Here is a 24,429-nt window from a genome sequence, read left to right on the forward strand (position 1 = left end):
AGCGAGAAGTGCTAAATAGGGTTCTGTCGATCATTCCAACAATCTCTTGACTGTTTGCACGGCACGCTCTGCTTCTCCATTGGCTTGCGCGTAGCGTGGGCTACTAGTAACGTGGTTGAAACCATACTCTTTGGCGAAGCTTGCGAATTCTGTTGAAGCATACTGAGGCCCGTTGTCTGTCACAACGCGTTCCGGAATACCATGTCTCGCAAAGATTGACTTGAGATGCGTAATGACGTTGCGCGAGGTAGTACTCGATAGCAGTGCGATTTCAATGTATCTTGAATAATAGTCAATCACCAACAGATAGTTCTGCTTCTTCCACTCAAACAGGTCAGACGCTACCTTTTGCCATGGATAGTCTGGCATCTCTGTCGCTATCATCGGTTCAGCTTTGTTTCTAGCATACTTTCTGCATACTGGACAGTTATCAACTAGTTCTTCCAACTGACGACTCATTCCTGGCCACCATACCGACTGTCTGGCTCTCACTCGAGTCTTCACAATTCCTTGATGTCCTGTGTGGAGCTTATCTAAGATCTCCATCCTCATGGACGCGGGTATAACTAGGCGGCTTCCCCTGAGCAGCAATCCTTGTTGTACCGATAGCTCAGCTGCAAATGGGTAGTAGAGCTTGATTGGGCCTTTTAGACTAGATTTCTCTGGCCATCCATCTCGGCAGTATTTTGAAATTTGTTTACAGACTTCATCCTCCTCTTGGTGAGTCCTTATTTCATCCAGACGTCTCTGGGTTGCTGGTATACTCTGCATCACGTGGTTGGCATACAGATTAACATCTTCTTGGAGTTTGTGGTCCTGGACCTCTGGCTGTGATACAGGAGCTCTTGATAGCGCATCTGCAGATGAAAGACTTTTCCCTGGGGTATGTTCAATCTGGAAATCGAACCTCATCAACCTCATTCTGAACCTCTGTATTCTTGGAGGTAGACAGTCTATGTCTTTCACTGGACTGAGTAGACATATGAGCGGCTTGTGATCTGTTATCAACAGGAAGGTTTTCCCAATCAGGTATGTGCTGAAGCGCTCGCACGCCCACGTGACTGCTAAAGCTTCTTTTTCGATTTGGGCGTATCGTTGTTCGCAGGACGTAAGGGCTCTAGACTGATAGGCAACTGGTCGCCAAGTTCCCTCCGACTGCTTTTGCTCCAGTACTGAGCCTAAACCGTACGATGACGCGTCCGCAGAAACTCGCGTTTCCTTCGTTGGATCGTAGTGTGCTAATGCTGCGTCATGGCTAGTTAGTATCTCTTTAACAGCTTTGAAGGCTTCTTGTTGTGGTTTGTCCCATACCCACATCCTGTTAGTACTGAGTAGGTCTCTCAAGGGTTTGGACGTCTCGGCCAGCTTACTAGAAAACTTGCCTAACTGGTTCGCCATTCCGAGGAATCTCCTTAGCTCTGTTATGTTTCCAGGTTCTTCCATGTCTGCAATCGCCTTTATCTTAGCTGGATCTGGACGGATACCATTTTCGTCTACTATGTGACCAAGGAAAGTGACTTTGCTCTTCGAGAATGCACACTTATCTTTCTTAAGTGTTACTCCTGCAGATTCTAACTTTGTCAGCACTTTCTCAAGGTGTTCGTCATGTTCCTTTTGATCTCGACCGTACACCAATGTGTCGTCAATCATATTGACAACTCCTTCCAATCCTGCTAAGATAGCAGTCATTTTCTTCTGGAAATGTTCGGGCGCGGAAGTTATCCCGAACGGAAGGCGGTTGTAATTAAACCTACCAAAGGGTGTTATGAACGTGGTAAGTAGAGCTGAGTCATCAGTAAGTTCAATCTGATAGAATCCAGAATTGGCATCGAGCTTTGAAAACACTTTTGCTCCACTTAACTGTGCAAGCACGTGATCCACTGATGGTAGCATGTGGCGTTCGCGTTTGACGCTCTCGTTTAACTTTGTCAAGTCTACACAGATTCTTACATCTCCGTTCTGTTTAGGCACAACTACCATAGGGGCGCACCAATCTGTAGGTTTCTCCACCTTAGATATAACTCCTTGTTTCTCGAGCTGTTCTAGCTTTTCTTTCACTTTTGGCAGTAATGGTATAGCTACTCTTCTTGGTGTGGTAACCGCATATGGTGTGGCATTATCTACTAGCTCAATATGGTATTTGCTCTCAATCTTCCCCAGACCTTTGAACAAATTTGGGTGTTTCTGGTACACCTCTTGGCTGTAGCCACGTGGCATAGCTGTTGCTTTTACTGGCTGTACTAACTTGACTAGACCCAAAGCTTCGATTGCAGGTCGTCCTAAGAGGGGTTGCTTAAGATCGCTCACTATGTGAACGTCTTGTTTTACTTTCTTGTCTCCTACTTCTAGTGTTGCGGCAAGGGTGCCACACACCTTGAGAGGCAGCTCTCCTGGACCTTTCAACGTTACGACGCTCTGTCTCAGTCTCCCTGGAATTTTCCTTTGGGTGGACAACGGTACTACTGTCACATCAGCGCCCGTGTCAATCTTGACACGACGAGCTTTACTCAACTTTGAAATGCACAGCGGGAGCAGGCTCATCAATCAGCGGTTAACAATACTATGGTATATAATGCAATTAAGTCTTCAGTTGTTGATGTCAATACTTTCGTACAGTGCTGTATTTTGTATGTCATCGACAAGTTTTAGGAAAATAAGAAACACAATGAAAACGAAAAAGTTAATGGTTAATGGAATATACGTATATAAACAAATGGATTTCGCGCGAAAGTCAAATAATTCTAAGCAGTGGACATGGCGGCAGAACGATCACCGCCAGGTCCACTGCAATTGAACCAGGTTTTCGGACGTTCTCTCAATCCCTTGAAGAAATGGTATGCCTTATCAAGCGACTGGTGCTACAGGATAAGAGAATTTATGATTAGCGACTGGTATGAGCTATTATCCGAGGACATAGTCGAAGTCCGTATAAGCGAACTAACATGCAGCGAGAGAAGACGAGTTCCTCTAGAATGGTTTGGCTCTGCCAGAAAGAAAGACTCGGTGGTTGTTGCTACTTTGTTTGGAATTCTTGGGAGAGACATGAGACGGAAAAAGCCTGGTGAATCTACGTTCTTCAAGTCTTCTGAATTCTTGCTTCTGAAAGAAATGATTAACGCGATCTCTCTTCATGGAAAAATGGCGGGAAGCCATCTTGACCAAAGTCCTGAGGCGGGAAAAACTATGTTCGAGAGTCTGGTAATTTTTAATTTATCCAAGTGATTATCTCTAAATTTACAGTATAATTATGGTGATCTAAGAATTTTGTATTCAAGCAAATCTATGTTTTCTTTTAGGAACCACCGAGAGAAAGATCCTTGATAACATTGATGACATTATTTCCAGGGCATTGCCAGTTGACAAGGTCTCCAAGTATTACAGTGGAGTTAAAAATGCTGCCAGTACAGTCATTTTACACCATATTACTTTTTATCATGAAGTTATTAAGGTAATATCAATGGCTATCAATATTGCCAATAGAATAAGAGGAGGAGACAGAGCATAATATTAGATGTTTCCTTTATTTTTATCCTCTTCTTTTTATTTCTATCCCAGTACCTAAATGAGGATATCCTGGTTAAAGGAAAATTTACCAGAGCTTTTGGTACCCATACACAGGACGTTTCATTAAATGATACCAAAAGTAAGTCTTTGAATTTACTAAATTTTATTTTTATTTTTCCCTGGGAGGGGAGCAGTGTGCAGTTCTTGGCCTGGTGTCTTAGGTTTGATAAGTTTCAAAAATTATTTTTGTGTGTTATAAATGGGTATTGTCTTTGTGAATAATATTGTATTCATTTATTTTGTTGTAGTTCTTAAAACGTTTTTGCTGGAAACCAAGGGAAGTTGGTCTAAAGAACTGGAGAAACTTGAAAATGACTATCTGTCCTGTGAGAACAAGATCACACCAACATCCCCAAAGAAAAAGAAAAGAAGAAAGGAAAAGAATCCTGCATCCTTTTCACAGTCAAACCACAATGAAGGTTTTGCTGAACTTGCAGCAACAACACAGATAAACCTTTTCCGCAAGGTTTCCCTAATTTTTATTTATTTTTCTTCTAATAAATTAATGTGTTGTATTTTAATAATTTGTGTTAATATAAATCAAACAATTCATGACTTATAACATGTGATCATCTTACAGGTTTTCCTTGAATGGTCAAATATCGCAGAGACCTTAAGAGAATTTGATGGAGAGGAGGATGAACAAATTGATGTGTTTGATGTAAAGGTTGGTTCAATGTTGTTGCAGCTCAAGTGTTAAACCTTCAACCCTTTGTAGCTAGTTGAAAGGATGCATGCAAATTCATTTGCTTTCCATTTTATACATAAGGAGACAGAACTTTTTTATTATATGGCAAAGCAATTTCATGCACTATGATTCATCAATAATTTGTGGTACAGGCCAAAAATCAAACTTGCTCCATTTTTGCACACACAAGGAAATATAACATTCTATGACATGAAAAACTTATTATTATTATTTGATTATTGTTGTTTAATTAGTGCAAGGTGTGGGGCCGTTGCTTACGTCATTTGTTTGGTGTGTCTCTTGGAACTGGGGATTATGGTCACTTGACCATTGATCACGCTCCCATGTTGTTGCGACTGCATGGATCCTTTAGAAGATATTCCAACCAAGGATTTGAGGCATCGCATAAAGTACACAGGGCTTTGTACTCAAGAGCGACTTGTCATGACAAAGGAGGAGCAACTGAATCAGGTATATAAGTAAATTAGAATAATACGAAATAGTCATTTTAGTGCTCACCTAATTTAACACATACTGCTTTTTCTCCGAAGCTGCTCAAATCTTAACCCATTGGTTATCAGAGAGCATGCTTTTCTTGAGGTACCAGTTCATCAAAGCAAGAGAGTGCTCTAGTGGAAATGGTAGTAAGTAGCCATCACAATATTGAGTTGTTAGTAAAATTTAATACAAATGTTTGCACTACTTTCAGGGGCTCCTGTTCCAATATGATCTCCATTAGCCCCTGTTTCTCCAAACAACTCCTAGGGAAACCCTCACAAGCATGTCAAGAAATTAAATTTATTAGCACTATAATTTCTTAATTATAAGCATTTACACATTAAAATGTAGCCTATGTAAATGAGTATTGGTATTTTTTGCAGCAAAATGTGTGTTCTACTTTCGTGGCTGTGGGTGGAAGAAAAAGAATGTTAACTGGAGTAGAGATGACGTGGAGTGGATTGATGAAATGATTTCATTGTTTACCAAAATCTTTGGTGAAGATGCCATGGATTATACTTTTATCAAGGATAAAGGCATGAAGGTAAGCTCGTCCAGTGACCCAAGATTGGCTTTCACATACTGTCATGCAGAATGGGAAAGCAACCGTGATTCCTGTCCAGGGTCAGCCTCCACAGATGCAAACCAATCAGCAGACACAATCCATTTAGAGGATGATGAGTATTCAGATGCCCTGGAAACAGATGCAGCCCCCTCAGAATCAGAATCACAACACATTAATAAAGCCGCAACCAAACCTGTAGCTATAGACCTTACTAGCGAAAGTGAACCAGTTGTCCAGTCTGATGCTCATGCAGTGTACTTCACATCCACTGTAACTCGGAGAGAGCTGGCTAAGCTTAAGATACCAAAGGTTGCCAACAATGGTTTATATGCAGATGTTGTGCCAGTTTCTGGAAAGTTTGTAGATACAGATCCATGTACTCTGCTGTTACGACCTCCCAAGACAATTGTTGACAAAGCAGAAAGATTATGCAAGAATGCATCAGCTGTCAAAGTTGGTGGTTTGGGAACATTTTCTCAACACAGTGTTTATCTTCTAAAAAAATTTTGTGACATTGCCAATCTAAAGAGGGAGGTACGACAAGAAGAGGGATGGCTTCATGACCCATGGGATGGTTTGAACCAAGATGAAATTGATAAAATCCAATCTCTTCTGTGGGATACAAAACTGCAGAAGACCATTCTCCAAATTGATGGTAAATCAATTGATGTCAAATCTTTCACCACCCTAGTTGGTGAAAGATATTTAGACAATTTCACAATAGATGTTATCATAAAGCATTTCATTAGAGATGCAGGTGCCACCAATCAAGTCTTGTACCTTCCTTCTGAGACCTTTACATGGTTGCAGAGTGATGACAAAGAGTTCATCAAGAGTCAGATCCAGAAAGAGTTAGGACCTGCATTCAGGGAAATAAGTTTGATCCTTGTACCAATCCACATGAATGGTATGCACTGGGGGCTTGCAGTTGCTGACCTATCTAACAAGAAACTCCTGTTTGATGATGGTTTAAAGATGATTCCTGACAAAAAAGTTATTGCTAATATGGTTAAGTGTCTGAACATCATAAAAACAATGATGGGTCCAGGTATGAAGTCTTTCAAAACTGCTTTCTGGTCTTCACAAGCAGACTTCGAGAGGTTTGGTATGCCAAGTCAAGGCAGTGGTGAGGGGTGTGGAAGTTGTGGGGTTGGAGTTATTCTTTCTGCACGTGACTTCATCCAAAAGGGTAGCCAGTCAGCAGGAAAATTTTCTTGGAGTTTTAAAGAATCAAGATTCTTAAGAAAACAATTAATGCAACAAATTATTTATTGGGCAGTAGAATAAGTCACGTATTGATGCCTAAATGATTCCTATACGAAATTATTATACTTAAAGACATGCTAACTGAATATGTACCATACATTTTTTGTAAATAGAAGACTTTTTTTCCTGCTGTATTTCAAATGGAATTCTGGAGACAGCAGACTGACTTGGCTAGAGATAGCTTTTAATCTGTGATAAATTCAGCCAGGTGAATTTTTCCAGGTGTCTCCTTGGAAACCTATTTGTAAATATGGCATTTTTTGTGCAGCTCAAAATAAAACTGATGTTACAATATGGCAATACCGTAGTGGATATTGTAAATATGTTTTTATGATTATTTGCACTGTATATGTTTTTACTTCCTGAGATTTTCATAATTACACAGCCACGAAGTAACCAGTTGCACATTGAAATTTGGCTTTTCATTGTCAGCAATCCAAAATATTAGAGGTACTGACTGATTATCATTGACTGATGGCAGCTAAAACATTTAACTCCTTTAGTTGAACTTTGGAGTCTGCATATTTTGTGAAAATTACAGTTATGAAATTTAAATATGAATTTTACTAACATGCACTCTTATTGTTAGGTTCCCATTTGTGCTGTTGTCAAATATTGGCCACCAGACTAACTCAAACTCTCTTGTAGCTCTTCCTTCACCAGGTCCTATTGTCATTTCTGATACCATTGTTGCTCTTTGAAAAGTTCCTAGTCTGGCTGCTTGTAAGGCTGCAACTCCTGTTAGACTGCTTTGTTCTTCTGAGCATTCATCACTTCCATTGAAGGCTTTCCTCACCACTAGCATCACATCTTTTGCTTCAGACAAAGCCCTAACAACATCATCTTTTTCATATGTCTTATAAGACATTTTAAGGGCAGCTTGTTTCCAAATTGGGGCTTTCATGTGCCTGGTTTCTTTTACTGCATTGAGATGAGCGCTACCAATCTTCTTGAGGAGGTGGCAGAAGTAACTTTCTGGTATGTTGATGAAGTTAAAGTGGCACCATTTACCTTTAAGAACAATAATTTGTTTGGGATCATTAAAATGTTAGTGTGTGTAAACTAAATTTATGGCTAGGGTCTCATTGGTGAAGTAGCTCGAATTCAAGAGAAACTAATGCATAGCTGCATGGACTCTTCTCTAAGGATATGTTAGCGTGCGTTATGCACTTATCAATGTAAGATTTGAAAGATTTCAAAGTTCTTTAAAAAAAATTAAATGTCTCAGGGTAATCAAATAACACGAAAAAAATAGACGGCTAAAGAAGAAATAATTGTTGTCTAAACTGAAGAATTTCTGATCATATTTCCGACAGAGGTGCAATTGTTTACTATCAATTAGTATTTATAGTCGATTGTATTTTTTAAGTTTATTCATATTTTTATTTTTATATAAAAAGGTCGTCATAGAATAATAAAGGAATCATTGAATAAGCGCTTTCCCGTGCTTGGATTCAAGTATTACAGCGATTCTCAAACTTCTGCGAACTCACTTGTTAACTATGGCCGGCGAAGTCAAACACTTCAACGGCTTGTCAGTGAAATTGGTATTCAGTCCTTATATGTTTTTGACTGGAGGCAGCGAAAAACCAAATTCCTACATGCAACTGGCAGAAATTTTAGAATTGCAGTAATTAGGTCTGGTTTATGTTGACCACATAATTTTTGATCGAGTTCATTTGGCCTTTAAGGTCATGCTACAGCGTAATATTATTACTATTATTATTAGGAATTATGGATTCTTAATTTCTAATCATTATAACTAACCGTATTTACGCTGTAACAGGTTATCATCGTTACTATAAGTGTCCGGCATGACCGGCAGCCGGTCACATACTAAATGGATTATAGAAACTAAACTCAGCGCTGAAAAAAACCCTCAAGCGATTGTAAATCCTGCCTTAGAAGGGAAGAAACCATTCTCAGTTTATGCCAGGGACAATAGTAACTCTTTTTCACTTTGAAATTGTTTGGTATTCCTTTCAATGTACGTTCTTTTTGATATCTGTCATCGGGTTGTAACGCCAAAAGATTTCCGCATTCAAACAAAATGAAGGTCACATACCACAAAAATTTGTTTAGAAGTATTCAATGCTTCCTTTATTATTCTATGACGACCTTTTTATATATAAACAAAAATATAAATAAATTTGGAAAATACAATCGATTATAAATACTAACTGACATATCTCTGGTCTGCAGTCAGCGTTTGTAGCCCACCGCCCCCAGCACCACTTACATTGATAGGTGCATTTAGTGTGTATTTTGAAGCATGCCCTAACGATATCGCAAGTGGTAGGTCCAGTTCCGTGAGACCTCGAAGACTAGTTATTTAAAAAATCAGCGAAAAGTTTAGTACTGACCTGGGACAAGTGGATCGTGGGCAGAGTTTAAACACTCTACGACTCCCTTTAACCAGACGATGTAGCCATCTGACCTCTTGAGGTACTTGACAACCGGAAGATTTGCCTTCTTCTGGCCTAGAAAGAAGTCCACAGTAGGTGGAACTTTTTTTTGATGATTGCCGATATAGTGCCTTGATAAGGCTAGACGACTCTTGAATTGCTTGTCGCAATATGAACATGAGTTAAGATAAGTCTTGGACATTGTAGAACTGATGCGTTGAACAGCGGAATTGTTGATGATTCAGTCGCTTATTCAAAGGAAGGACCATTACAAAAGTGATGAATGACCAACATTTCCGCTGTTCGTTTCCGGATTCATAGTAGTAAGAGTTTAGAAAACTTAACGATAAAATATCCTGATCAACGTGTTGTTTCTCCTTAAAGCTTAGACTCAATCGAGCTTTCTTAACGCGAAATTTCGGCAGCCAGCTTGTCAATTTTATATAGTTCCGTGGACATTGAAATGGATCAAGAACGAGGAAAAAGTCATAAGGAACGAAGAAAAGCAGCAAAACGTAGATGGCGAGAAAAAAAGAAGGAACAAGCGAAACGTGCGAGGGTTGAAGATAGGAGATTAAGGATTGAAGAAATAGTAAGACAGCATGCGGAAACCTTGGAAGTACAGGAAGGGTCCAACAGAAATCAATCAAAAGACGCGTGTACGCAAGCTGGTTATGGAAAGCTTGCAAAAGATGGAAAGAAATCGAGAAACACTCTCCCAAGTTCGTCTGGTGGTTTACAAGCCCGGGCAAATCTACGAGAAATCCGTCGTTCTGAGGTGGTACGGGTGAAGTTTTTAGGTAGTGGATCATTTGGGTCATGCTACCTTGGGCAGTATCGGAGTCTCGATGTCGTCATCAAAGAGCTGCATAAGCAGGGTTCAGAAGAAACCACAAAGGAGGAGCTATTGCATGAAGCGAAGGTAATCGAAAGCCTAGGTGATCATCCAGGACTTCCTCTTCTTTTTGGCATCTGCAGCCTTCAATTGCCATATAGCCTGATTTTGCAGTATCACGGGGACAAGTCAAGCATGACAATAGCTAAAGCTGCATACTCTAAGAAAATTAAACAAGAATCACGATGGACTGCAATATTAAGGAGAGTAGCAGAGGCGATCATCCACGTCCATCAGGCCGGATACTTGCATAACGACATAAAGGGAAACAACGTTGTCTTAGAAAAAAAAGACCACCAATATAATCCCGTCGTCATCGATTTTGGCAAAAGTCACCGTCTTGAAAATGCAAGAAAAGCCAAACTTCTCTCAAGAGAAGAACAAAAAAAATACAAGGAGAAGTATCAGCATATTGCTCCGGAGATAGTCGAAGGCCGCCAAGGTGAAAGCTTGGCAAGCGATATGTTTAGTTTTGGGAAGATGGCAGAAACTATCTATAAAAGCCTGAATTTTGAAGCATTACCTTCAGTTATTTCTCTATCTCTAGACTCCATCCCATCGAAAAGACCAAGTTTTCAAGAGGTTGCGAATGAACTGTCTAAACAGTAGAATTATATAGTTATATAATCATATAGTTATATAGTTTATAATTATGTATAGAATTATATTCAGTGTTAAAATAGTTATTTCGGCTATCATTTTTTGTGCATTCATTCGCCCAGACTGTAAATAGGTCTTGCTTACAAAACTCTTAGTCGCATTTATTGTTAGAATTTGAATCAAACAAATATCGTTTAGAAGTTTCGTTCTTAAGCACTTTTCAGGAATTTTTTTTTATCATATGAGGGCGGAGTAAAAAATAAACGTTAACAAACTTTGTAATTAGCTTCTTGAATTTCCCCTCTCAACCACTAATGTAATTTATAATTTGATACATCAAACACTTTATTTGTTTGTTGACGGATGAGTAAAGATTATAACACTTTGGTTAATCAAACCATTCTTCTGAAATTTTGGAGTCCTGCTGGTGTTCTACTGTTAAACAGTAGAACATCAGCAGGACCTCTCTATTTCAGAATTGAGTAAAGCTCGTCGTGTTTATTTCTATTCCATTTACCTTAACAACCTTACTCCAGGGGTCGTTTTTACTCTTTTCAACTTGACCAACGGTTATGTTTCCAAGGAATGGATCAAAGGGCTCTAATTCTTCTTTAGCCAGTTCTGGTTCTGTATCTTCTCTGACTGACTCCTTCTCTGTTGTTACAGCTCTGACATGCTTTTCTGATCTACATACAGCTTTAAAGTGTCCAATTTTCTTGCATTTGTGGCAAACTACTCCCTGAGCTGGGCATTTACTTTGTGGGTGGCTTGGTGATTTTCCACACCTGCCACAACTTTCTTGTTGGCTCTTATTCTGCTCTTTTGTCTTTTCTCGAGGCTTCTGTTTGTTTTGAGGCTTCCACTTACGGGATTTGCCTGTGAGTGCATTTACCTGGCTGGGTTTGTCACTGTTAGGGTCTTGAAAACCTCTTACTACTTGTTGCTGCCGTTTTACTTGCTCACTCTGTCGGGCGGCATCGATTGCCTTGTTCAGAGACAATTCAGCATCTAACTGGAGTTTCTCTGACAGCCTACTATCTAAAAGTCCGACCACAATGCGATCCCTGAGCATTTGATCGTGCAATTCACCGAACTGACAGTGTTTGGCAAGAGCATATAAATCAGTTATGAAACTTTCTACTGACTCACCCACCTCTTGTTTTCGATTATTGAATTTTGCTCTCTCAAATATCGTATTTCTTCGTTTTACAAAGTGTTCCTCAAATTTCTCGCGAACTGGTTTATACTTCTTCTTCTCCTCGGTCAAGGTGAGTGTAGCGAGAATATCGTCGCTTTTATCGCCCATACAGTAAATTAGCATGTTTACTTGGCTTTCTTCGTCGCTTGATGCAAGCCCAGAGGCAATTCTGAACCTCTCGAATCTTCTAATCCACTTTGGCCAATCGGCTGGTTGCGAAAAATCGAAGTTTTCCGGTGGTGAAATCTGGAATGTTGACATACGTGGGTTTTGAACGATGGCTGCCTCAGCGCTCGTTTCTGGCATTTTTTCCTAGTTCTTTGAACTAATCTTGTGGAAAAAACTTGATCAACACTTAGATTGATTCTATCCCTTAAATTCTGACACCATGTAACGTTAGGATGGCACATTAAACAATGAAACTGGTCGGATGTAACTTTCTTTATTATGGCTGTGGGACAACCATGTTGCAGCCATTCTACCTCGCATGTGTTTCCACAGGGAACCCATATACAATCTTGTGAACCACAGGGAACCCATTATACTACACCATACAGCAACAAAGTGAGTCCATATTGTTATGAAGGTCACAGGGTCATCACCAGGTTGATATTCAGGTCAACACTCATACAGCAACAAAGTTATGAAGGTTGCTGAGTCAACAAGTTGATATTCAGATCAATACTTATACAGAATTAAGGTGAGTCCATATTTTTTTGAAGGTCACAGGGTCTCACCCCCAGGTTGATACTCAGGTCAATGCTCAACAAGGCGAGTCCATATTGTTATCAAGCGTTTTTGCTTCTTGTTTTAGTGCATTATACCCATCATTACCAGATTAATACTGAAGTATTCCATTATATGTCGGTTGCAGTATGGTAATGAGGTTCAGATGTCAGTATAAGACGCCATCTTGTTACAGATCACTGGACAGTTTTATGGAGTGTTTCACGTGTAAGGTATACTTTTAAGACTGCAATACAAAGAAAGATAAATCATTAGGACATTAATATTTAGGATTTTCATAGTTCTAACGAGGGAGGGGAGGTTTTAAAGTTTCAAAAACCAAGTTTCGTGTAACGATAAAAACCAAAGATTCAAAATATGTAAAAAAAAAAAAAAAGAAAATATGCTCAAACTAAGCTTACACACTGTTTCAAAATTTCCCAAAATTACACATTTATGTTAAATTTAATTGCTTTTTTCTCGGAAAAAGTGGAATTCTCAGAGTTCAAAGGCAACACGTGTCATAGCGGTCAATCGAACTTTCGAAATCTTTAAACTGGTTAAAAATACGGAAAAACGCCAGAATAACGCAGAAAAACACAATAATTCTTACCTTTCATAGTTCTCGTGTCCTTATCTCTCTGTTAGGTGAAGCACGAGCAAATAATTTTTTTTTGTTCTTGTAAAAGCTTCTCTTTATATTTGTACAGATTGACACACGTCGAACCGCGAAGGGAACAAGATTGAAATGAACACAAGTGACACCAAGAGCCTGGATACTAGCACTTTACACAGGAAGCCCGCCAAAAATTTGATTTTTTGGCGAAAATTAGACGGTTTTTGAGCAATTTTTTTTGCCCAAAACATGAAAAATCACTAGAAAAGCTCATTCTAGCACTCCGTGGATAATAAAAACTCGAAAAAAGGCTTGTTTTAGGGGAAAATCAACATTATGTTAATCAGTCACGTGACAAGTCACGTGACCTTTAATTTTGTGTTTTTTGGGTGTGATTTTTCAATTTTTCTGTGACAAAAATTTTTTCGGGGGTTTGAAGTGTTTTTCTTTTATTCCAATTTATTAGATCACGCAGTTGATAATAAAAGAACATCGAACCTTTATTGTGTGACATTTATTGTCTGACCCATAAAAACAGAAAACAAAAAAATAAATAAATAAAACAACAGTTAAAAAATATCCTATAATATCTAGACACCACCCCACCAAGAATAAAATACACCCCGAGACAAAGAGGAACAAACAAAGGTTTCAAGGCGCATCGGCGCCAACATTTTTTTATTACACTTTAAGTTTATATCAACTTTATTAACTCATGTTGCTTCGCCGCTTCGCGCGCCTGTTTTGAAGTTAAGTCCTTTTAACACGTTCAAACGTTTAGCTAAATTTTTGGCACAAGCTTTACATGGTTCCGTTATACTCGTGCCGGCACCGAAACTTGTGTCGAAAGTTGCAGGACGAAGGCACTGTGTAAAGCCCCGTGAATGTTGTCCCGTAAACACTTTTTACACAACGAGTTTTAGCTAAAAGTTTCAACGTTTAAACCAGGAGCTTTAATTCTTGCAGCAAAACAGCTCAGAACAACCGTTTGGTACTAGTAAGTTATGCGCATATTTTTTTAATCCTTTGTTTCAGTTTGAATAAGTGTTTTCAAGCGTACATTTAACTACCCGAGGGAATAACACGTGACTCGACTACACCGCGCCCAAAATAATACATGACGTCATATTTGGGTGAATATGGAAGAATTTTTGTTTTGGACAAAAAAGGAATCAATAAAGGGTGGCGAGCGTTCCGTGTTTTAGTCACGTCGTTTCCTCGAGCATCAGTTTTTTCTTTCATAGAATCAGCATTCTTTCTCACGACAAGAAAAGAAGCGAGCCTCAAAGAATCTAGCACTTTATAAGGAGTGCCTTCATTGTTCATTTGTCAATCCTTTGAGTGTTACTCAAAGGTGACGGTCAGGGTGTTGATGGGACATGTGCAGTCACTCACACGATTATCCTAAAAATGAGCAGAACAGTAAAACAAAAGAAATCACAGCTTTTTCTCGTAGGAATGTGTGGTATTTCGTTTGTTTTATCCTGTAAGACTCCTATTCAAGATAATGTTGTGGGGGGGGGGGGGGGGGGGGGAGAGGAGGCATTAAGTGACGACTGAGATTTTGTATTTTTCAAGTATTTTTTAATAAAACTCACTTAGTTTTTGCATTTTTTTTACAGTCATTATTCGTATGTATATACAGTTCAAGCTCTTTTTTTCTCTCACTCTGTTTTAACTTTTATTCTTTAACTTTCGTTTTTGCATCTTTTTTGTCATATTTTCTTTTCTTTTTATAACTCCTTTTCTCTATTTTTCACGATATCGTGCTTCCCCATCTTCTTTAGCCGTTTCTCCCAATAGCTATTTTCCTGTTTTCCGCCTTTATTTATTCATTCGTTGGTTCGTTCGTTCGTTCATTTGTTCGTTCGTTCATTTGTTCGTTCGTTCGTTCGTTCGTTAGTTCGTTCGTTCGTTCGTTCGTTAGTTCCTTCGTTCGTTCGTTTGTTCCCTCGTTCGTTCGTTCGTCGTTCGTTCCTTTGTCGTTTTTCTTTCGTTAATTCGTTAATGCTTTTCTCGCTGTATATAGCACCACTTGGAGATCTCATGAGATCATTAGGCATTGACTTTCATCTTTATGCCGATGATACGCAGCTATATATTTCTTTTAAAACGTCTGACCCAGGTGAACTGATTACAGCAAAGTCAAAGATTGAAACTTGTGTTCGCACATTGGATAAGTGGATGACTGCGAATAAGCTAAAGTTAAATAGCGAAAAGACGGAGATATTGGTGCTATCTGCTCGACATCGCCCCCCTCCAACTCTAACCTCTACTGCTGTATGCGATGATGTTATCATTCCATCCTCAAAGGCGAGGAACATTGGGGCTATCATGGACTCTAACTTAGCTATGGAGGCGCATGTAACAACCATCTGTAAATCTGGCTTCTATTATTTAAGGAAAATCAGCAAGATAAGGAAATATCTCAGCTTTAAATCTGCAGAGATATTAGTACACGCTCTGGTTACGTCTCGATTGGATTTTGGAAATGCACTGTTATATGGACTACCAAACACTCTGCTAGAGCGAATTCAGAAGGTTCAAAATGCAGCAGCACGAGTAGTTACCCTAACAAAGAAGAGAGACCATATAACACCTATAATGTTCAAGCTACATTGGTTGCCGATCAAGGAAAGAATTAAGTATAAGATACTGCTAATTACTTATAAGGCTTTAGCTGGATTAGCACCACAGTATATTACTGATCTTTTAGAAGTTTACACACCTAGGCGTACTCTAAGATCAGCATCAGATAAGAAATTAGTAGTTCCAATTTATAACTTAGAATCGTATGGCAAACGCTCATTTTCTATCTCTGCGCCTATATTATGGAATGACCTGCCACAGAATATAAGACTATGCCAATCTTTAGAATGCTTTAAGTCTAAATTGAAAACGCATCTGTTTAAATCGGTATATAGCGATTTTATTTAAGCCACGTCAAAAACTAGAGCACTTTTTGATTTTTTTTTTTTTTTTTTTTTAGGAATTATTTAGGGATATTATTGCAATTTTATTAATATTTTATTAAGTAATTTTAAGGTACTTTAGCTCTTGATTTAATTTTTCTTTTTTAGGTCTAGTATTTTTTTAGGATAATCTAGTTTTGAATTTATTGTAAAGCGCCACTGGACATTTATGGAAGAGGCGCTATATAAGAAATATTTATTATTATTATTATTATTAATTCGTTGGTTGGTTCGTTAGTTCGTTCGTTATTTCGTTCCTTTGTCGTTCGTTCGTTCGTTCATTAGTTCGTTGGTTTGTTCGTTCGTTTGTTCGTTCGCTTGTTCGTTCGTTCGTTTTTTCTTTCGTTCGTTCGTTGGTTCGTTGCTTGGTTTGTTCGCTCGTTTTTTATTTTATTTTATTTCTTTATCTTTTATTCTGTCATCCATTTTGAAGACCACCTGCAGAGATTAATCAACAGAAAAACAAAATATCAACTCTCTTTATCAGGAATACATGGGTAATATATCCTATAATCTTCTAGCAGGGAAGGCTGTCTGTGTGGCTGCTTACATAAACAGAGTTCAAAAGGAACAAATAACAGGTAAAAGAGAACTGAACGAGAACAGAACATGGAAGAATGAGAATTAAAAGCTAGATAGTTGCACACGAAGAATGAGAGCTCAATGGAAGAAAAAAAGACACAGAATGAGAATTGAATGGCTGACCGATAGAGAATATACTAAGAATAGGAGTATTAAATTGTAAAGGGTTAGACACGAAGAACGAGAAGTTTCTGAAGATTCTTACCGTCGTATCCACATGGCATTGAAGGATCTTGAAGTAGACTGAATTTGTGAGTGTTATACGATTAATACGATTTAATTCTTGAACTAGTGGTCTTTGACATTAGCTCTTGCATCTAGTCAAAATATAATTCGATAAATAAATAAATATATTAAAATTTTATATCAGACTTGTGTATTTTCATTGAATAATGTACTTACAATTCTGTCCTGAAATCGTATTGAAACTTGACAGAAACTTTAGCCCTTGTGTTTGCATGTAGACAAGTTGCTACTAACTATGTAAATTCTCATTTCATTTCATTTCTGTAATTCCAAAGCTTACAAAATGTGCCGTTTAAATACTGCTAAAAAAATAAAATAAATCACTTTTATGTGTCTAGTCGTTCTAGCGCTTTCGCACTAATTGGGGACACTTTTCTCTCACACACACTACCACTACATTCAATATTCTATGCACACAACGCTCAACTCACATGTTGATTTTTACGGAGGGAGGAAACCGGAGAACTCGTAGAAAACCCTCATAGCATAGGAGAGAACAACACATCAAACAAACTCAATTCACGTGTGGCGACCGCAGGGTTCGAACCAGTGACCCGACCCGTTGGACTCACAGCGGTGAAAGACGACACGTTGAAAGATTATTTTTTTCTTGGGAGAGGAACAAACGACGTGACAAACTCATAAATAATCCAGAATCGTGAGTGTGATTATATTCTAAGATAGATAGATAATGAACGCGATATAGAGTAGTTCCGCCCTCATGGCTTTCTAGGCCAAATGCTAGGGACCCATAGATAACTCGCGTTCATCATTTAACCCTTAACTTATATGTCTTATATAAATTATTTCGTCTGAAATTATACTCACCGACAGTTCTGTGCCTTGTTCTGTGCCCTGTTCTGTACCCTGTTCTGTGCCTTGTTCTGTGCCCTGTTCTGTGCCCTGTTCTGTGCCCTGTTCTGTGCCCTGTTCTGTGCCCTGTTCTGTGCCCTGTCCTGTGCCCTGTCCTGTGCCCTGTCCTGTGCCCTGTTCTGTGCCCTGTTCTGTGCCCTGTTCTGTGCCCTGTTCTGTGCCCTGTTCTGTGCCCTGTTCTGTGCCCTGTTCTGTGCCCTGCTCTGTGCCCTGTTCTGTGCCTTGTTCCGTACCCTGTCCTGTGCCCTGTTCTGTGCCCTGTTCTGTGCCCTGTTCTGTGCCCTGTTCTGTGCCCTGTTCTGTGCCCTGTTCTGTGCCCTGTTCTGTGCCCTGTTCTGTGCCCTGCTCTGTGCCCTGCTCTGTGCCTTGTTCCGTACCCTGTCCTGTGCCCTGTTCTGTACCCTGTTTTGTACCCTGTTCTGTACTCTGTCATGTGCCCTGTTCTGTAACAGTTAAGATCCTTTTTTAATACTGATTAAATCAAGGGAACATCTTCATCTGTATAACATTAATTCATTAATAATCATTTTAACCCTGGGCGTGGCCCTTCTACACAAAATCATAACCTTCATCGAAGTTTTCCAGGACTTTCTCCTGCAAATTTCAAACCTATTTTTCTATTCATTAAAATGTCATCCAACAATTTATCATGGCTATTTGATTCTCGACGTCCCAAGCAAAAGGCCTCCGGAAACATTGGTACGATTGTAGAACGAGCATCTTTTCTTTTTCTTGGTCGTTCCTGAGGTTGAGATGGTTTAGATGAACAAACGCTCTTCTGACAGGGTTTCAAACCAAGAGAGATCTGAAAAAATAATATAAAATATATTTTACTTTGATAAGATATCATTTTTTCTTATCTCTCTCCACCAAGTTTCACTAATGATAAAATATGACTTATCCAATATTCTTCAAATCTATAATTTCCATATTCCTATCCCATTCCATAGCCATAGACATCTCCATTTCTACTATTTTTCCATTCCCTTTTACATACTCATTCCCATTGCCATCGCTTATTCACAGGTGATGTGCCCCCTTGAACACTCACATAAAATTGCCTCTCACTTAGATAGGATTGAAACCATTTAAGAGCTGATCCCCTAATCCCAAACTTCATAAAAAGTATATTTAACAAGATTTCATGGTTTACAGTGTCAAAGGCAGATGAGAGGTCAAGAAGAACGAGAAAAACTGCTTGTTGCTTATCAATGGCACACAAGATGTCATTGTGCACCTTCAAAAGAGCTGTTTCGACACTGTGATGTTTTTTATATGCTGATTGAAGTGTCACATGAAGGTTGTTTCTCTCAAGATGTTCAATTAGCTAATTAGCTGGCAGGCAACTACTTTCTCAATAGCCTTAGACAGAAATTTTAAATTTGAGATTGGTCTGAAGCTGGAATACTCTTCTGGAGACAAAGTTGGCTTTTTAAGAAGAGGTTTGATTATAGCTTGCTTTAACTGAGATAGCATTGATGCAGTGAACAAGGAAAGATTGATTATCTTGGTAATGGAAGGAATCAATTAATCAATACATTTCTTTAAGATTTTGCCAGGAAGAGGATCAAGCTCACAAGATTTCGCCACCAAGGGGGAAATAAGCTTAGAAATATTCTCAGGAGAAATGCCATTAAAAGATGTAAGATAACTATCCAATGTTTCAGGATGAACATCAAGGTCACAAGTATTATCATCAAACTCAATTTTTTTGATCTTGTTAACGAAATATTCGGCAAAAGAAATTGCAAGATGCTCTGGAGATGATGCTGATGGGAAAAGTTTATCTGCCTTTTTATGAATCAGTTTTTCAAAAGTAGAAAAAAGTATCTTCATCATCACCACCATCACCATCACCATCATCACCATGATCATCACTATCATCATCATCATCATATCCATTATCATCAGCATCGCCACCATCATCACCATCATCACCTTCACCACTATCACCATCATGAAGATGATTATCACTATTATCATCATCACCACATCCACCACCATTATCAACATTACCACCATCATCATCTTCTTCATCATCATCACCATCATCATCATCTTCAACAACATCACCATCATCATCATCTTCAACAACATCACCATCATCACCATCATCATCATCATCACCATCATCATCATCTTCAAAATCATCACCACCATCACTATCACCACCATCATCATCATCACCATTATCATAATTACCTGACGGTGATTTGTCCAGTTAGCACTGTTCCTGTCAGAATACTGCTTCCCAGAAATGCGAGGATGAGATGCTTTGGGTCGTCTTGATTGATTGTCCTTGAGATAAAAGTTCAAAGTTGTAAGTGAATCAATTCAAGAAAAAGTTTGGTGCCTATAATCTTTATTAGAAGAAATATTTACTTTCAAAAATATTGCAGTAAAGAGATTTTTACCGATAAGAGGAGAGACAAGTATGGTGACTTCACCACCTAGGCTCTTTTTATCACTAAAGATAATACTCCATTTTACAGTTCTATTCAGTGACCACGAATAATAGTTCCTAGCCGAGGCTGGAGTTACCGCGCATGATAAACTGTAGTTTTGCTATGCGCGGTAACTCCAGCCTCGGCTAGGAACTATTATTCGTGGTCACTGAATACAATTGTAAAATGGGTTAGTGTTAGCGTTAGCGCAGTGAGTGGTTTCACTGCACAGTTTGGATCACATGCTGATGCCATTCCATGTTCGATAAGAGTACAGGCCGTAGAAAGGGAACCTCAATTTTCTAAATATACACCTGTTTCAAAAAAAAGTTGGTGAAAAGGGTTTGCTGCATGCTGTATGCTGCATGTTGCATGCTGCATGTTGCATGCTGCATGTTGCATGCTGCATGTTGCATACTAAATCCAAATTGTACTTTGGGCGAGGTGAAAACCATCAGCGAAAGATCAAAAAGATATGAGTTTTTTTTTTTTTAACTTTCTCTTAACGCTTTTCCGCATCTTGGAAAAGATCTACCATCACATTTGTTCCGTCAGGCAAAACAGAGAGTTTTAGATTGAATTTTTTTCTCCCCGCAAACGGCAAACGTGACCACGTTTTCATCGTTTTCCTGTATTTTACTTTACCTTTTGCAAACTTTCTTATGACAAACAAATATCCTTTTGTTTTTATACTACTTGGATTTTTTTGCAATTCCTTTTCAGTTACTTAAAATAATTTTTCACTGATCATCTTGCGTTACACGTTTGCCGTGAACGGCTATCTAAAACTACTCTAATATATTTATTTTTGCCTCTGGTAAAACTAATAAAACAGTCATTGCAAGGTCGTGAATGCAGGACAAATTTCCCGCAGGCACAGAACATTTCAACATCTCATAAGATCAATACTGTATGTGTTGTTTTAAGAGCTATTGCTCTACAGCTCCAAAAGTGTTTATATCACAGTACAGAGACACGAGAAAGCCGATTTATATTGCTTTTATTAAATAATTTTGAACGATTTTGCGCGAGCGCGTCTCTGTCCTCTGATACAAAGACAATAGCCAGCAAATCAGCGCGCGCGTTGTATTTCAAATATCATTATTCGAATATTCATAAGATTGCACATGTCAAAGCTATCTTAATTCGAGTTCCGTCTATCAACATGTCAGTACAGCAAAAGTGTCAGTAATAACACGAGGTAATAGCAAGCAGTTTAATTTGACTTGTTGACTCTGGCTTAGCTATTAAAAATAATTCTACAGACGATTCGGTCCGATGTCAGACAAGCGCATTTTGAGAGTCTGGTTGTTTGCGCGCGCTTTTGTTAGAATTTTCTTAGAATTTACAAGCGTTTTAAAAGTGTTAGGAATCTGAATCAAGCATCTTAATAAAAGGACAGTCCTTTAAAGTGCTTATAAGCCTTTGCACAATATTTTCAGAATCGATTCTTTAGATAGTGGGTAGTTGATTGTAAAAATATTTCGTCATTTGAATGTCGGGTCTTCGAGATACGAAGGTTTCTATTCACAATATGTTAATGACTAAGGTTTAAGAATAATCGATGATGCAAGTTGCCATGAATCCTGGATGTAAACTTCACACTTTCAAAAATTTACGTAAGCAAGTTAATGTTCAAGTAAATTAAAATCACTCGGTGAAAAGCAACTGTTCGCAATAGATGTGTGCACGTATTATGCAGGATATCTGGTTTGACTGTATTTAAAAACCAGCTTGCAGTTAGTAACGGTAAACATGAATGTCTCCATTCCTATCAAGCTGCTCACCTCGACTAAACCTTAACATTAGAAACGTAAGCTAACGCAAGTAACTTGTAAACATCTTGGATTTGCAATCAGGATTCATATTAATCGATAGTATTTGCTAATATCGTGTCTGAGTAGTATAGGGGATGGGGGTTCCAGCGCAACGACCACCGGAGGATTACCCGTCTAAAGTGAATTCCTCGATTCGTACCGCGATTACCCGCATCCCGTGTTTATGTAGTTAAATATTTTAGTCTATATATGGAGTGCGAAGATTGTAAAGAGTTTGCTTATGATTTCTGTGTAAAGTGCTTGAAACCCAAGTTTGTACCTACTAAGCCAAATAAGTATATTTGTTGTGGTAAGAAAATGCAAATAGAAGACGACACGTCAGCACAGTGTTACGAGTGTGGTAAGAATATTCGTAATGCCGTACCAAATGCTACCAGAGAGCAATATTACGCCAATGGAGGTCGTAAGAAAACACCTTATAAGAGAATAAAATACTTTAGGGACTGGATGAGTCATATCCAAGGTTATCGACCGGTATATTTAGACGATGAAGTAAAGAAGAAAATCATAGACCATTTAGAAGAGCCAACCCCACAAAGTCTACGGAAGACATTGAAAAAATTAAAGCTAGGGAAATATTACAAAGCTATTCCCTATCTTTTGTCTGAAATTACCGGTAAGTCTATTCCTGAGGTTTCTGATATGAGCAGAGCCGAGTGGATGTTTTGTCGGCTGGATAAGGATATTCCTTATTACCCTGACGTAATTTACGAAATATTTTACAAAATAGACCCCAACCACCCCCTGTTAGGATGGATTCCGAGAAAATAAAAATGCAAAACTGGCGTTTATTTTGCCAGAAACCCCACTGGGGAATGCATCGCGCAGAACACCAAGCTATCCCCAGTGGGGTTTTTTGCATTTTGGGCTTACGGGGCTTATTTCATCCCGCGCCAGAGGCCCTCTAGTACATACACATATATCTTTCTTACGACCCACCAGAGGGTGAACTCCGGACAGCGTCCCGAGACACCCCCTGACTTTTCCAATCGCGAAACCCCCCATCGCGGGGTTGAATCGCACTTTCCACCCCTCCCCCCACGGTTGCTGTGAGTGTGGGGAGGCTTTTTTTCACTCACAGCAACCGGTCCAAATGCGTCTACAGCGAGGCTTGAACTCGGGACTTTAGGCCTCCCCAGCTCCAAAGTCCCACGATCACAAGCGAACGCCAGACACATCTGGACGCTTATGTATGTGAAAAATATTATATTTAATCTGCATAATTTCTAGACTGACGTTCGATATGTAAATAGAATCCCGTCACGCTCTTTTCGAAGCAGATGTTTACTGAGCAAGCTTTCTTTGAAGCTCTTCTTTCGCTTCTTGGTAGATCTTTTTGCGAGATTCCTCGGAAAGATCTTTTACGACTGTTTTTTTATTCCTTATGTCCGTCTTTAATTTCTCGTATTTGTCTTCTTCGGCCAGAATAAGCGAGAATTCTACGTCGTCTATCTTTCTGTCACGCAAAGCCTTTGAGACAAGATCGGTAATTGTATTTACTTTAGCCCTTGACAGAGCTATTGTCGTGTCATGCTTGGATATCTTGCTTGACAACTGTTTCATAATACCCGTAGCAACAGCAGAAATAATACCACAGGCTGCCCCAACGCCGGCCAAAGGAACTCCAACGATTATTCCCGGTCCGGTAAGCGAAGTAGCAACGCCGGAGCCCGTTAACACAACAGAAATGGATCCTGAAGTTATCGCAATCTTATGTAGCGTACTCCGGGTTCTGACGTACTTTTTTCGGACTTTTTCGTAGTGTTTTGTCTGCCCTTCCAAGTAAGCCAGGATTAAGTTTGCTTTATTCAGACGAAAGTTTTCGCCGTTTAGTTCGTTAGGTGTAGTATAGGGAACATCTGGGTACAACTTAGGTGCTGATGGTATAACATCCATTATATATACTAATGTACGACGCTTTTGGGAATGATATCGAGGAGCAGCCACATCACGACAACCGGGATTACTGGAACTGGAGGGCCTTCAGGAAGATGTTTCCGCATGCAGACCCTAGTAAGTTCGAAAGGAGGCCTGATGGGATTTACTTCAACGGCGAAAGAATGTACAGCAATGAGGATTTGAAACCTACGCTGGTCGATCAGATAGACTCTCAGTTGAAGCATCCTAAGATCTTACCGCATAAGCCTAAACCCGTGTATGTCGAACCTAAACCTAGTTGGTCAAAGGAATTATTGCTGGGTACCGGTACTTATCCGATACCCGCAGTTTCATTTGATAAAGACCCAAGCCTGGACTTAACGTTGAACATGCGGGTCTCTAACAACCATTCCTTTCCGTTAAAGGTGCGAGATATCTTCAAAGAAGTTCCCATTGTTCATACCACGGCGAAAGAAGCCCACGAATGGTTAAGTGGTCCTAACATGCGTTATTGGCCGCAGCAACTAAACTTTGCGGTTTGGTGCGCCACTAGCGGCTGTGGGGTAAGCGCAAAC

At 39.2% G+C, this 24,429-nt stretch overlaps 2 protein-coding genes and 1 long non-coding RNA gene across 3 annotated transcripts; 1 reads left to right on the forward strand and 2 right to left on the reverse strand.

Moving 5' to 3' along the window:
- Positions 1–2,754: 2,754 nt before the first annotated feature.
- LOC116302068 (uncharacterized) lies at positions 2,755–6,881 on the forward strand. The gene is made up of 8 exons (XM_089027968.1): positions 2,755–3,193; positions 3,297–3,448; positions 3,556–3,643; positions 3,813–4,030; positions 4,145–4,231; positions 4,507–4,723; positions 4,804–4,896; positions 5,134–6,881. Exons 1-8 carry the CDS (start codon positions 2,755–2,757, stop codon positions 6,600–6,602), a joined length of 2,763 nt encoding a protein of 920 aa, XP_088884094.1. The 3' UTR covers positions 6,603–6,881.
- A 4,072-nt stretch (positions 6,882–10,953) lies between these two features.
- LOC148912141 (uncharacterized) lies at positions 10,954–11,985 on the reverse strand. The gene has a single exon (XM_089027969.1). It carries the CDS (start codon positions 11,983–11,985, stop codon positions 10,954–10,956), a length of 1,032 nt encoding a protein of 343 aa, XP_088884095.1.
- A 6,266-nt stretch (positions 11,986–18,251) lies between these two features.
- LOC116301963 (uncharacterized) lies at positions 18,252–23,531 on the reverse strand. The gene is made up of 3 exons (XR_016119491.1): positions 22,591–23,531; positions 19,897–19,992; positions 18,252–18,499 (listed from the first exon to the last, which is right to left on the reverse strand). It is a non-coding gene; the product is annotated as an uncharacterized LOC116301963 (long non-coding RNA).
- Positions 23,532–24,429: the final 898 nt, after the last annotated feature.

Source organism: Actinia tenebrosa, unplaced genomic scaffold, assembly GCF_029948245.1.
Source record: "Actinia tenebrosa isolate PJP-AT-01 unplaced genomic scaffold, QUT_ActTen_1.0 PGA_scaffold12__29_contigs__length_12842862, whole genome shotgun sequence".
Lineage (NCBI taxonomy): Eukaryota > Metazoa > Cnidaria > Anthozoa > Actiniaria > Actiniidae > Actinia > Actinia tenebrosa.